General features: G+C 38.6%; 1 protein-coding gene across 1 annotated transcript in view; it reads right to left on the bottom strand.

Moving 5' to 3' along the window:
• Positions 1-12,235: 12,235 nt before the first annotated feature.
• pdss2 (prenyl (decaprenyl) diphosphate synthase, subunit 2) overlaps positions 12,236-15,170 on the bottom strand; it is a 34,038-nt gene continuing 31,103 nt past the window's right edge. The window contains exon 8 of the mRNA XM_063499597.1: positions 12,236-12,553. Within this exon, the coding sequence (XP_063355667.1) occupies positions 12,398-12,553 (156 nt within the window). The 3' untranslated portion in view covers positions 12,236-12,397. The remainder of the gene's footprint in view (positions 12,554-15,170) is intronic.

Raw genomic sequence — 15,170 nt, 5'->3', positions numbered from 1 at the left:
TTCTCGCGTGACGTGACGGGCGCGCGCCTGCTGTGTCACTTCCGCACAGCTGTGGAAGAAGAGACGGGTGGAAAAAAAAGAAAAAGGACCACAGTTACAGTTTTACATTGTAAATGTACAGGGCTGCCGTTACACTCTTTGAATTGTATTTAACTAAGAGTCCTCCAGCTAAAGAAGGGTTTGAATAAATAACCGAATAATAAAAAATAATCCTCAACATGCTGAGCAGCTGTTAGCCCACGCGAAGGACACAATCACGAAACATTATAAAACATATTCCATGAATTAACACACACACACACACACACACACACACACACACACACACACACTGGACACTTTTGTTCAACTGCTCTGAACTCAAATATTTTTTCATCATATTAGTTATAATAGTTTATAATATAATATTAGTTTTGCATTTTCTAATTAGTTTTTATTTTTCATTCATTTTGATTTTTTGTTTTCACTTCAGTATAGTTTCAGTTTTATTTCAGTTTTATTATTATTTTATATTATTATTCCTGTATGGAGGACATACGGCAGAGGGAAGATTTAGGAAAATGAGTACATGCTTACAATAAAAACACAAGTTTTTAAAGGGAGTTGTCTTGTGGAAGAAATATGCTCATTTTGCAATTTTTTTTTACATCTAACTTGACTTTTTAATTTAGTTTTAGTTCATTATATTAACCTTGCTAACCAGCTAATCACATAGCAGGAACTGAGTGCATTTAGATATGTAAACATGCTCAAAATGACCTATTGGAGTTCAAGCAGAGCTTGAATATGACATGGACTGGTCTGAATACTGGGATCTTCATACACAAGCATCTCCAGGGTTTCAGGAGAATGGCCTGAAAAAGAGAAAATTGGTGTATGAAAACAAGGGATCCATCCTGACTTATTTCAAAGGCTCAGGCTGTAAGCACATACAAGAGTTTAAAAGAAATACAATCTATACAATAAATACATTAAGTCATATCAAAAAAGCCACACATACAGCAAAGTACAAGGCCGAGGCTGTAGTACAATGAAGCATGAGAAAAAGGCTCCAGATTATTAATGACAGCAGTACTGATTCTTCTTTTAAAGGGATTCAGTTTAATTAAGTAAGAAATACTACAAGTTGAGCTCCTACATAGAAAGCTCTTGAGTTTTCTATTTCTCAAGAGGACAATGATCACCGAGAGAGACTAATTATATAAGCACTTATAAATACATTTAAGATGAGCAAATGTAATAAAATTATAGAACCTGGCACATGTAAATTCTGAAGTGCATGGAAACAATGTGTCTCATCAGCTTCCTCTCCAGAATGTTGATTGCATGATTGTATATCATCATAAGAGGCTTGATTGTTGTAGATGCAGCTTGTGACCGAGAGGTTAGACAATAACTTAAAATGTTTAAAAAAAATAAAATAAATCACAGCATGCACACAACTCTTTCTTTTATTTAAAAAAAATACTTGTGAAGACATGATTTGAAATATCCAGTTTGTAATAGCAAAGAATCCTTTAAATAGATCCTGCATCCAGAGCTGGATCGATTTATTATACAAATCTTTTCATCCAGACAAAAAAAAAGACTGAATGAGTAAATGAGGGGCTATTGTCAGCACCACTTTGGCCACTAACAGCATTATTTGTCTGTTTCATCTTAACATAGGCTACTTGCTCTCAGGAACCCTTCTGTTAAAGTAGTTTATTTTACTTACTGAGTTTTTTTCCATCACACTTTTGTCAAATTTGTGTATTTTACACTTTTTCCAAACAACAATTTTTAATGCAGGACTTTTTTGGTTAATGTTTTTTAAAGCCAACTGTTTCTCCTCATTAGAACAAATTATCAGCATGGCATCTCTGTGTCACTGTTAAATAACATGTGAGCATATACTGTGATAAAGGCTGCAACTAGCAAGAGAAGTCATGTTGTATTCAACTGTTGTATTTAACTGTATATTGTGGTGTCTCTTCAGTATTTTTTATATTCTGTTCATAGATACATTTATTGTTCTATTCTATATTGTTCTATAGGTCAATACAAGATTTACTATTTCCATTTTGATGGCATCTATCTATCTATCTTAATGTAACTAATCCTAGATTATACTAGGGAGGGATGGTTTTCTGCCTAATACTTCCTGTGCATTTGCAGTTCCTTAAGTAGCTGCTATATTGTTTTGCTAGCTATCAAAATTACTTTATGTTTAGTTCTAAACACCTTGCCACCCATGCAGGCAGGATCTCTGTGAAAATAAAACTACAGAGCCAACATCATGTGGACAAGATCGCCCTCAAGTGGAAAAAGGCAGTAAAACTATGTGAATCCGCTCTGTGTGTAAAACATGGGGACAACGTCATTGTTTAACTTTAAAACATTACATTGTGTTGATGATACGGCTGCTTTCTCCTCCAAATATACTCAGAGCCTGATTTGTCTTGATTAGTCCTCCAACTTTCTTTTAAAGGATTGCTGACTGTCATCTTGTGTACTCATAAATACTCTGTTTAATACCTGTTGAACTCTGATGGCTGCCGTCATTCTGCATGTGATATGCACTGTGGCTTAACAATGTATGCTGGGTACACTTATGATGTCATGGAGTATACATAATATTAAAGAAATAGCGCAATGTGCTGTTATTGGTTGTAATTTCCAGACAGAGAAAATGAGAAAAGCAATATCAATCTCTATGGCTTCTAAAAGAGCAGCTGGTTACAAGAAACAACTAAAACCAAAGGTCCAGCCTACAATTTTCCACCACAAGAAGTATAAATGTCCTCAGACAGAGAGTGAAAATGTAAGAAATGTGAAAGGTGAGGAGTATAAGATGCTCTCATGCAAGGCAGAAAACCATCCCTCCCTAAAAGTGAACCAACTGTTAGATTGATGTAGGAAGCAACAATGTGCTCAGCAGTCTTTAAGTGTTCAGTGTTCTCTAAGTAAGATGATGGAGCTACTCAGACCTATCAGATGCAGTCATAGATGTGTGGCCAGCAGATCTGCACAGCGTGTAATTATGGACCATGTTTACGTGTGTGAACAGGAAATGTATTTGGACAAAAAGTGGAGGAGCACTACATGATTATAGTGGATGCTGGAACTACCGTTAGAGGAATATATTTACCCATGAAACGATAATTCGATCCACACGCTGAGCTCTTCACAACAAACTCTCTGCTTCTCAGTTGGCGTAGAGAAGAAGTCACACCAACAAGTTTGCCCCACTTTTTGCCTCTGTGATCAGCTTCATTCTGAGCTGTTTGAAAAATGTCCCATGGTTTTTGTTTTTTTTCCCCCTTGGTTTTGTTTCACTCAGATTCAAGCTGAAAAAGCTTGAGCTGGGTGCGTCATTGCATTCATTTGGCAATCACTATCCAGACTGAATTCAGTCATAACCAAAAAGTCTTTTTGCACACAAGTGAAAGGGCAAATTTTATAAAAACAAAAGCAATTCAATTCAGTTCAGTTTACATAATGCCAAATCACAAAAGTTGCCTCAAAGTACTTTTTATTGTAAGGTAAAAACCCTACAACAATACAGAGAAAACCCCAACAGTGACATGATCCCCTCTGAGCAAGCACTTGGTGACAGTGGGAAGGAAAAACTCCTTTTTAACAGAAAGGAACCTCAGAGAAAGAAGAAACCAGGAACAGGGAGGTGGCAGTTATCTGCGGTTGAAAGTCAGGTGGTTATGTTACGGTTAGAGATCGCTAGGTCTACTGCAGAGCTAACACAGTGACAGACAGCCATTCACATTTACACCTATAACCAATTTAGGGTCACCACTTAACCCACTGTGCGTGTCTTTAGATTGTTGGAGGGAGACTGAACAACCCAGACAAGCTACACCGTAGAGATGGCCTACCTGAAAAGAGAACTGGTGTATGAGAACAAAATGCTGTGGTATCTAAAATACCGTTTTGCCTCATTGACTCTGTCTACCAATGAAATTCTAACAACAGTTTGTCCATCAGTAATAACAGAATCAAATGAAGGCCTGGGTTTAAGATTGCAAGGTCAAAACTGCAGAGAAATATTTGTAACACAGAACTGGCGGCAGCAGAAAGAAACTGTGGGAAATGATTAATAAGAGAGGGAAGACAAATGGTGGTATGCCATATTGTTGCAATCAGGAGAAGATTTTGATTTGTAACGGGCAGAAGCTGTTAAGCAGCACTGGCTTCCTCAGATGTCACTCAGAGATGAACAGAAGACCTCACATAATTCTATCTTAATCATCGGCTCTTTCATGCACACAGTGGCACACAATGTTCTGTCCTCAGCCACAAATATGTCGATACCGAGATGATATAACAAGACAACGTGTGGCTGGTGTGGTTCTCATTATTCGACTAATGAGCTGTCTCCATGGCAGTCTGATCTGTCAGCCAATGAAGCGAGTAGGCCCTGTGCAGGGGGAAGAGCACAGCCCAGGGTCAGCCAGGCGGCGGCTTGCGACGAGGGGCCGGCGTGCGGCACTTAACACGGGGAAGAGCTCGTTAAAGTGTCATTTTTGGTCAATATGCTCGTCTGTGTGGAAGAGGCCAATCAGCCATACTGTTCCCATCTCAGGAGAATGACTTTCATCCATCACCGTCAGCTATATGATGATATTAGCAGGTGTTTACTGATAGCCCATTCAGAGGAAGACAAATGGAGATTCTAATATCCTTCCACGCTTACATTCACTCAGTCATTTTACATTCAGGCTTACACATAATAGGGTCACATAGAATCAATCCTGGTGTGGATAAAGAAGGGAGGCAGGGAAATATTAGGTCAGAAGCACTGGTGTGTAGCCAGAGACTCTGACATCTATGTCTGTGAAATGGAATCCCGTACTTAGAAACATGGAGACCAAATGAAGCCAAAAAGCTTGAAATATTTATGTCATTTTTATAGTGTAAACACCTACATTCATCAGCAGTATGAAGTGTGCACAAGTATTGGGTGTTATGTTACTCTCCTTAGCATCAGGCTACTTTTTCACTGTAACAAGTGTTAGTTTTCCATTTAAAGTAATTAGTTATTTCTTCCTTTTATGGCAAAAGAGAGAAACCCAGGAGATATTTATAGAGTTTCTGTCTCCAGCTTGCTTGCAGCCATGGAAAACCTGTTGTTGTCAGTCAGGTTAAGGTTGTTAATTTTTGCTGTGAAGATTTTGAGGATTTTAACACCGGAGTTTATTGAGACTGATTCAATTTACAGTCAACATAAATTAGGCGTTTGAAGAACTGCAGTTTTTGGCACTTCTGCAATGGCTTCATGGCTTTTAGTTCATCTAAATCTGCTGATTTTAGGGCCACTTTTAATCCTTTTTGTGGCACCGATTTGAAAAGAAGTCTGAACCCTTGCTCTTAGATTTCCATCTATATAGACCAGACAGTATTACATAGGTGTTACAGCTTTGTTGACAGGTTCTTCCTAAATGCACATCTCTGACTTCACGTCACTGTAAAGGTAAATGAGTCTTAATGTGCTATTAGATGATAGCTACACTGTGTTCATGACGGGATAGAGATGGTCAGTAACAATACTCGGGTAGGCTGTGGTGAAAACTGGCAAAAAAACAAAAACAAAAAACCCTTCGAAACATTCGTTTAAGTATTGAAATATAGTACATTTGGAAAAAAACCCTGAGTTTATTGTACTGAAAACCTTTGAAACATGGTGTCTAAGCAGATATTTACTCTGGATGTCTTTAACCTGGCCTCTGGTAACACTGTGGGGAATCCCGGAGTCATTTATGACCAGGCTATGTCCTTCAACACTACATTAAACAAATGTGCTGGACTGCTTTCTTTCATCTGAGGAATAAAAATGAGAAACATCCTGTTTCAGTGTGAGGTTGGAAACTAGTCCACACATTTGTTATTTCTAGGCTGGACTATTGCAATCCTTTATTATCTCCCTGAAAAGCTTCTAGTTGATTCAAAAATGGTGCAGCGAGAGTGCTAAGAGCAAGTAGAGCAAATTATCGGACGTTATTTTAAAGACCATTTGGTCCTTTGGATCGGCTTATTAGACATACATTTTAATAAACAGCTATCAGGTGTAATTATTAAATGTATGTATCAGAGTTTAGAAACTAATTTCCACTTTAGGCCTAATAAAGGTTTTTTATGGTCAAACTCATGAATGTACAAAGCTTTTATCCTTTTTATTAATAGGCAATAAAGCTTGTGAATTCATGACAATCATGAACTCATTATTGTTTAAAAATTAATTAACAAGAAATTAATGCATGTTATGTACAATAGCCCAAATCATCAAAATCCAACTGAGAACAACTAAGATCAAAGAAAGAATGACCAAACCTAAAACAGCTGCTACTACACTTCCCAAGATGCATTCTTGGCTGCATCTTTAAGTAGGCCCTCACTGGTAAATACCCTAATCTTCCAAACTCTCCAGACTCGGTTTGTCACACAAGGATTCTCTTAAATGTTTAAAGGCTCCCCCACAGCTATAGCTGATGTGTTTTCCCCCCACAGGCTTGAATAATAACCCTCATTATGAGTAAACTGATCTTCACGTGTAAAGCAAACTCAGTTAAATTTCCCTAATATTAAGTTTACTTTTAAACATTTTATAACAGATTTTTGGTGATGACGCTGTTCAAACTTCCTGGTTCACTTTGAGGTTCTCCGTGTGGAGTTTGCACGTCCTCTCTGCGCCTGCCTGCACTGGTTTACTCTGCTGCTGTTTGAAGGGTTAATTGCTGGTTCTTAAATTGGTCGTAGGTGTGGACGTGTGGATGTGAGAGTGTATGGTTCTCTGTATCTCTGTGATGAACTGGCAGGCTGTCCGGTCTGTGCCACGCCTCTCGTCCTGTGGTAAATGAGGCTCCAGCCCCCTGCAACCTTGAACTAAGTGATTAAGAAAATGGATGGATGGATGGTAAGAGGCAGGTTCTCTTCATCAAGTCAATGGAATTGCCTTCCCATTAAAAAAATACTGCATTTTTTTCCACAACAACAATTGGTTGTTGTTGTAGTCTTTTAAAAATATATTTATTCTGTTATGTTTATATTTATTAAATATATTCTATCAAATTCTGACCCGACCATCTGAAAGTGGGTTTGATTCATCTCCTGTTCTTCTAAAATGTGTAATAATGTATCCATCTAGCTTACTTTGGAGATATCAGCTGTAGAAATATCTGCCATCCTTTGAATATAATGGAAATATAACAAAAAGTGCTTCTGGAAATCGAAGCACAAGGACCAATCCATCATGTTTTATAAAGTACAGTGAATGCAGTAATGAATAATTACCCATTAATAAGGCATTTATATGTAATAGTAGGCCTCATAATTCAGTGTTGTCATTTGAAAGATAATTTTCTCATGTCTTCTTGTGGCTTTAAATACTTTCCCTTCTGTTAGATTGACTCTCCTCTCCTGTTTAATTTCAGCTGTGTTTGATCACTTTGATCTTTCCATCAGCCAATAAAGATGCTTATATCAACGTGCTGCATTTGAGCCTTCGCTCCAGCAATTCCTAATACTCCTAGGAATTGACAATAAAGTTGTATTTCTTTTAACACTGCAAATCAGGGAATTTCTAATTTAACATTTATATCGTGTTTTAATTATTTAATTGGGCACTTAAAAAAATCCAGAAATATGTTTTCAGACAACCGTAGATCTAACAGTCTCCGTTCCCAGCTTCCACACCAGTGTTCCAGTGTTTGAGTGTGTAATGGAAATTTGTTGGGCTGCGCTGACCTGCTCTCTCCACTGGACTCTGCTGTAATTACACCACTCGTCGCCTGGGCTGGGCACACTAAGGCCTCTCTTTCACACTTCATGTTTTGGATGTAAACTTATAGCCTTGCCAAGACTCCCAAACTGGAAACTGTAAGCAAACACAGCGTCAAGTTCCTGCAGTGCAGGATAGAAACTTGACAAAAGCCCCTCACCTTCCTCATTCTGCTCTTTGTTTGGGCTACGAGGTATCAGAAAGATTAATACTGGCAGCAACAATGTTGTCAGGGAAGGAAAAATGCTATGATTTCTGTTCGGCATTAAGCATTCAGCTTTACCAGTGAAAAAAAACTTCACCCATCAAGTCTTCTTCTGCTGTGCTTGGCTGATTTCTGCTGGGAATGTCTATGCAACAGTTTCATTGCTTAGGCCAGACCTCATCCTCTGAAATAAAGTTTTGTTTAGCAACTATATTTGTCATTCTGGCAGTGCCATGGCCTCTCTCCTTGTTTGGTCCTTTTAACTTTCCGTGTAACTTTCCTCATGTCTCCTCACGGCGAGGATAAATATTTCATGAAGCGCCTGAGGCTTTCCCTGGCACATGCAGTACCTCTCTGTACCCAGGAAGCCCAGGCAGCGGAAACCAAAACAGACGAGGAAGTGGACGAACAACCCAGCAACAGAAATTAGCTTGTTTTTCAAACAGTTCGCTCCACATCACCTCCTCTTGCACTTCAACCCCACCTTCTTCTTTTATATCCTATCATCTCCTATTCCCTGCTCCTCATCCACCACTCTGCTTCTTCTTCCTCACCTCAGGTCCCTTTCCCCACCAGTGCTACTCTGGTTTCAAAGCCGTTACTATCTGAAGTTTGAGATCAAATAATTACAACCAACATGTAAGCTCTAAAAAACACCACCTCTCCCAGCAGGTAACCTTTGAATGTAGTTTTCTTCCCCCCACTCTAAATAGCTCACAAGTTTTTCAGATTATACAGGACTAAATTACCATTTTCTCACTGATCACGCTGTGGTTGGAGTTTTTTTTTTTTCTTTAGGGAACCATCAAAGACTTTAGACTAGAAGCTCAGTGAGACTGTGTTTAAACACACTGGCGTGATGTTTACCATGTTCACATCACCGGCACCAAAACTGAGGAGCTGAAGTGTAAAAGCCAAAGGGTCCTAAAGGACAACACCCATCTGAGCTGCAGTCCCTTCTCCTTGCTATCATCTGCCAAGAAATACAGAAGTATTCAGCACAGCTTCTTTCCTTGGGCTGTGACATTTACAAATTCATCCTCCACAGTTATTCCCACAAAAAAAACAAACTATTTTGTCTAAATTATTCATTAATTCATTTGAATGTTTTAGTTTTTGTTAGCAGAAGTAGAAAATTTGCAACATCATTATAAAACTTTGTTACCTGTACAGAGGACCAAATCTGCCAATATAAAACAAATAAATACATGTAATTATATAAATAAAACAACAAAAATAAATATAGATTATTTTATACAATTTCATGTAAATTCATTTTTTAAAATAATATCCCATTTGTTATTTAAAGCGACAATAGATATCATGTCTGCCATTCATTTTTATTACAAAAACTGTTGTGTGTTGTCTTTAAAATGTTTTATATTATTAAATTCCTCATATAAAATAACAGGCATACAGACAAAAAGCAATGACACTAGAACAGGAGATTTTTTTTTTTCTGTTTACTTCCATACCAACAAATACCTCTGCTGTGACCTTCATTTTACCATGTGAAAGCAATATATATAATGGGAAAAACAACAGCTGTGCTTATTTCATAACACACTAAAAAACTGATGACATGGATAATGCTGGTGGTTGCTTAGTTACGAGGAAAACAGAACATGATTATGGTACATCACAACTGGTCTTTGCCATTTACTTTTCCCTTTAATTTTTGATGTTGTCAATATTGGGCCTTTTAAAAAATTAATCATATATATATATATATATATATATATATATATATATATATATATATATATATATATATATATATATATATATATATATATATATGAGCTGCAATACTCTATGAAATTATTATGATCTATTCAGTCCATTTTTGGAGCCATTTCATCAATACTGTAGGCATTAGGAGACAGTAGTTGATATAAATGCATAACTTGTATAATTATTATTATTAATACTAATGTGCAGTACATGGCTGATTAAGTGCACCGGAGGAAAATTCAAATGCTCAGCAAAGTCTGCGCACACAAAGTGCTGTAAAAACACAGAAACTTTGTACAGTATTGCACTGTATTTGTGAATACATTTGATTACTGTAAATGCTGATGGAAGATTCCATAAAAGTCACATTATAATGGGAACCAAAGGGCTTAGAGTACAGTATATTATCCTGGAACGCATATACGTTTCAGATTTACAGCTCTTGCACATTACAGTTGCTGTACTGTAAATTAACAGCTTCATGCTGTCAATTCAGATGCCAGCAGTTTAAGTTTATGGACATTTATTTTAGTGTGGGCGCTGGGCATATCTGCAGCAATTTTATCAGTTCACCCAGTAATTTCTCAGTTATTTCAGTCTGAATCAAAAACAGGCTAGTTATGGAGGACCACAAGTGCCATGGAAATGGTTATATTTGGTTGTATTTCGCTAACTGCTTGCAATATAAAAATAGAAAACAACTAAATGGGTTAAATTAGATAATACGAAAAATACAGACCAGATTTCACTATTCAAAACTATTTCACTGAGACATTTAAATGCACAGTAATAAAAAGAGAAGATTTACCCAAAAATTGCCTAATTTTGTATTATGCTATTAAAAAGAAACTGTTGAATAAAAAAAAGTGTATCTATAAACATAACAAATAATGAATAATGTTCAAACAAACAGTGGGAGTTCGCCCCATGATTGTAAGGTCAGGGTTTCAAATCAACTGAACGGCTACCCTGAGGTACCGTCCCTACAGACTGCTCCCCAGGCACTGGATTGGTGGCTGCCCACTGCTTCACTGAGTGAATGGGTTAAATGCAGAGAGTAATTACCCTACAGGCGATTAATAAAGTATACATTAAAAACAAAAACAAAAACAAAAAAAACCTACAACGGAATTACAAAAAATGTACATGCTGTTTAAGAAGAAAGCATTTAAAAAAGAGAAATATTTAAGAATAAAATAAAATAGAAGAAAAGTTAATAGTTAGTCAAATTATTTATCACCATTTCCATGACACGTGGGGTCCTCCATACAGGAATTTCACAATTTGTTTTAAATAAAATGATTTCTTGTTTAATATTTAATTAATTTAAAATATTTGTGACACAGTACATAATTCCATGTTGGGATTATTAAAATTCTCCTGATTCCTGAGAAGCAAAAAAGGTCCTGAAAAGATGCAGCTTACAGGCCACCATTAAATAACATCACCAACAGGACTAATAGAAAGTCTTTTACTCATGATCTTTCCTAAATATATTTTTTAATTTAAAAAATTTAAAGGATGTGACTATGATACTCCTCCCAGTGTCTTCGGGTCCTTCCACATGATACGAAATTAATTTTGAGGTGGTGTTTGTGTATTTGTTAGTTAATTCTGAATTCCTCCTCGTCATAATCTGTGTACCTTCAGCCCCCTTTCTTTCTTGTCCCGTCTCCGGTTGTCTGTCCTTCAGGTGTGGCCTCGATGTGACAGACAGCTGCCAGTGGTGGCCTGGTTTCACACCTTGGCTGCCCCCCCGCCGCCTCCCTCTGCAGACAGCAGCCTGGGAAACCACAGGCCACCAGGCTGGCGCCAGCCTGTACGGCTTAGAGCAGGGCAGCCGGCCCAATCAATACCTCTGCATTTCCTGTCCATTTGCTCAGGTCTCTTCATTAATAATTACTGCTTGGCGGAGCTTCAATGCGCTCGCTGGCTGGGCCAAGGGGAGAGGCTGGGTGACCTTTCCCCGCCCCTGGCTTGACTTGGATCATACAGACAAACACGGGGACAGACATAATAAGGCAACACAGATGACATTACCCCTGATTCATGCCGGTTCCTCCTCTGTAGCGAAGAACACGCCAAATGCTATTAAAAAAAATACATTTTTTTTGCAGCTGTGCTTATCAGCAGTGGTACACACCAGGTAGAACATGACTTTGAGACATTTTTACAACCAGTTTGGTGCCGCTTTTCAACTTGGCAAACACCCACTAAATCCAGCAGCTATGATTTCAGCATCATCTGTGCCGTGCAGCGGCAACCAGGAGGAAGCTATTCTTAAAAGTAATTTCTGAAAAAATAAGTGCCGCTCGGTGTATCATTTCCTGTTCATGGTACATTTTCCAGATGACAATAACAATTCTTCAAAACATCTTAAATTACGTTCTGCCTGGGATGTGCCTTCGCTGATAAGCAAAGCAACAATAAATGCCAGGTTTGAAACTGCAGCAGCCCGGTGTGATTATTTTCTCCAGGCATGAGAGAAAACAAAACGCATGACATGATGCTGAAGTAATGTGGGTTTTTTTTTAAAAACTTTTATTTAATGATGACCAGAGAGCAGAACAGTTTCTCAGCATCTGGATCGAGTAAAACAAAGTTCGTCTGTTCTCGTCCTTTGGCCTCTGCAGACAAAGAACCCTCCAGGCTGTACAGGAGTGTGTGTGTGTGTGTGTGTGTCCAGGTCAAAATTTGGTGACGGCAGAGGCGATGTTCTCCAAGGCGGATCGAGCCTCGGAGGAGGGGAAAGCCTGGATGGCCTCCAGAGCCTTGTTGCCATGGTAACAGCACAAGTCCATCGCCGTGCTCACGCCTTTCTCCGACTTAACCGCTGCCAAAAGCTGCAGATGGATGAAAACACACATTAGTTTGTCATGTTTGTGTCACTCTCGTTACTATCCAGCTGTCAACACAATAAACTGTTAAGAGGCAGCGAAAGTTAGCTCGCTGTTAAAGCGGGCCCGAGGGGTAAAAACGGGAGGAAAGATGCCTTTTAATAACCCCTCCCCAAAAAACCCCAATCACAATCACGTCTGTGCTGCCAGTGGTACCACTGAAGGCAGCTTCCCAAATTTAACTACAAGAGGAAATTTTCAGACTCATCACTGTGAGTTAGGCTTTAAAAATTTGGCATTTGACAATGTGAAAGGAAATGCCCTGAATCGTGTTTCTCTGCCAGTGCTAATTACGTAGCTCACAGCTTTTCTGTCTTTCCACTTTACTAATGAAGGCACCGGTTTTTCTGCACGCCAGGTAATGAACTGAACAAAGGATTTCCGTGAAGACGGTCCGTCACAAAGTCACGGATTGTTGAATTTTTTTTTTAACACATTGATTTCTGCTCCTATATTCCAGAGAGCACCTCATGCACCTTACACAACGTACACATTTCACGCATGAGGAAGCAGAGGCCATCAAATCAAATCAACTCTAACAACAGCTTTAAGTACACAGACTGAGTGAATTTGTGCACCTCCCTGTGCTTTACTGCTGCTGTGTTGGGACATCTTTTTGCTGGAGGCGTTTTACCTCATGAATTCTGGAGGTGGAAAGCCCCGTAGGCCTTTCTTCTCTAAATCACCAGCCAGGGTGATGCTGAGTTCGACACCTGCAGTTCTTTATTATCATTTTTTTCCTTAAATTTAGAAAAGACTCTATTTCCTGGAACATTTCACGCCATCTTCTCTGCTAACCTTGTTTAATTCGGCATTAGTTTTTAACGTTTCCTCCCTCCCTCCTCTGTTTGCCCATTATGTTTGGTTCCACATCCTGTTCTTTCTTCATGCTCCGAACAAGATTTGTCTGTCTTTGCCACCTTGAGTCTCTCCTGATCTCATCAATATTCACATGCAGCACATGAGAAAAAAATTATACAGGACAAGTGAGCATGATAGCTGACATAATTCAATAAAATATGATCAAGTTAATTCATTTTTCAAAAGTAATGTACACTGAATATATTAAACATCATTTAATAAATGATGGAGTTAGTTTTTCATCTGAAAATGCCACTTTGTCAAGATTTAGTATGAAACGGTGAGTTACCCCCGTGTAATTAAATTAAAAGCCAATGAGAAACCCTGAGCAGCTCCTGAAGCACCTGTCCACGATATCATGGCTCGCTCTGTGCCTCCTGATTACTGCTGCAACTTTCCACTGATTATAAGCCAGCCATCTTCTAGTCTCCTTTTCTATGCTTTTCAGCTCCTGGTAAGTCTGTGGCACATAATGCAAATTGTGTAATGCCAAAAACATTACAATTGCTCTTGGCAACACAAAATAACTGCCCACAGGTGATACCAAGATGGCTGCTAAATGGCAAGACCCACAGCCCAGACACTGAGGCCATGTCCACACTAATACGTTTTAGTTTGAAAACGCATCTTTTTCTCTCCGTTTTGGCTTTCCGTTCACACTGAGACGGCGTTTTCGGTCAAGGAAAACGCGTTTTGAAAACACTCTCCAAAGCGGATACATTTGAAAACGCCGTTTTCGCGTCGCAGTGTGGACAGCGAACCCGGAGCCTTTTCGAAACAATGACACATTTTAGTCATGTGATACAGTCACGTAACCAATGAAACTAAGATAGCGGAGGGCATTATACAGCAGTTGTTTTGTTTGCTCTCAATTTTGACAGCCCTATTAAAGATTAATATCAGTTTGTACATGCTCCAGATAGCTTTTCTTCAAATTCTTTAATTCTCACTCGCTTTTGCAACTTTGTACTTTTGTGTTACTCGCAGCAACAACTCCACCTAATTGTTAGTCCATTTAAAAAACTCGGTGCTTTTCCTCGACCTTTTGCCGCAACGTTTCAAAGAGCCGGAAAGTAAATAAACGGCAGACAAAAATGAGGCAGGTCGAATCGTCTTGCGTTTCACGCATCCGCAGTACTGGAACGTAAAAGTTTTCGGCCGTTTCAATGTGGACGCACAACTTTGTGAAAATGACTGAAAACGACAGTGTGGATGCGGAGCGTTTTCAGACGAAAATGCCGTTTTCAAATTTATCCGGGCTGGTCTGGACGTAGCCTGAAAAATATTTAAATACTTTGAAAAATTGGAAATTACACAGAATAAAGTTGGTGTTTCTGCTTAATGTTTGTTTTTAATCTGGTCAAGATTTAACAACATAATAAACCTTTTCAATTTAGCAGACATGTTTAACTCTCCATATCTTCCCCCCTTGCTGCTCATCATCACTATTCAGCCAATCACAAGCCATAAACTTTCTGCAGGGTCACCATCTAACAGCTACACAGCAATGACAAGTTATATAAAAAACAGACATTTCTCTTTATATAATCCACTGATTAAAACCTGACCATGCTTACTGAAGGTCACAATAAATTGTGCGTTGAATGGTGAGCACACCTCGTGAGTAGCTGAAGCGGCTCCTCAGGCTACAGTGAGTCATCCTCACTTCTTTTCTGTACTCAGATTTTCTTAGATGATTAAA

The sequence above is a fragment of the Pelmatolapia mariae genome, linkage group LG16_19, assembly GCF_036321145.2.
Source record: "Pelmatolapia mariae isolate MD_Pm_ZW linkage group LG16_19, Pm_UMD_F_2, whole genome shotgun sequence".
Lineage (NCBI taxonomy): Eukaryota > Metazoa > Chordata > Actinopteri > Cichliformes > Cichlidae > Pelmatolapia > Pelmatolapia mariae.
Note: the sequence above shows the minus strand (reverse complement) of the source record. Positions and strands in the feature narration are given on the sequence as shown.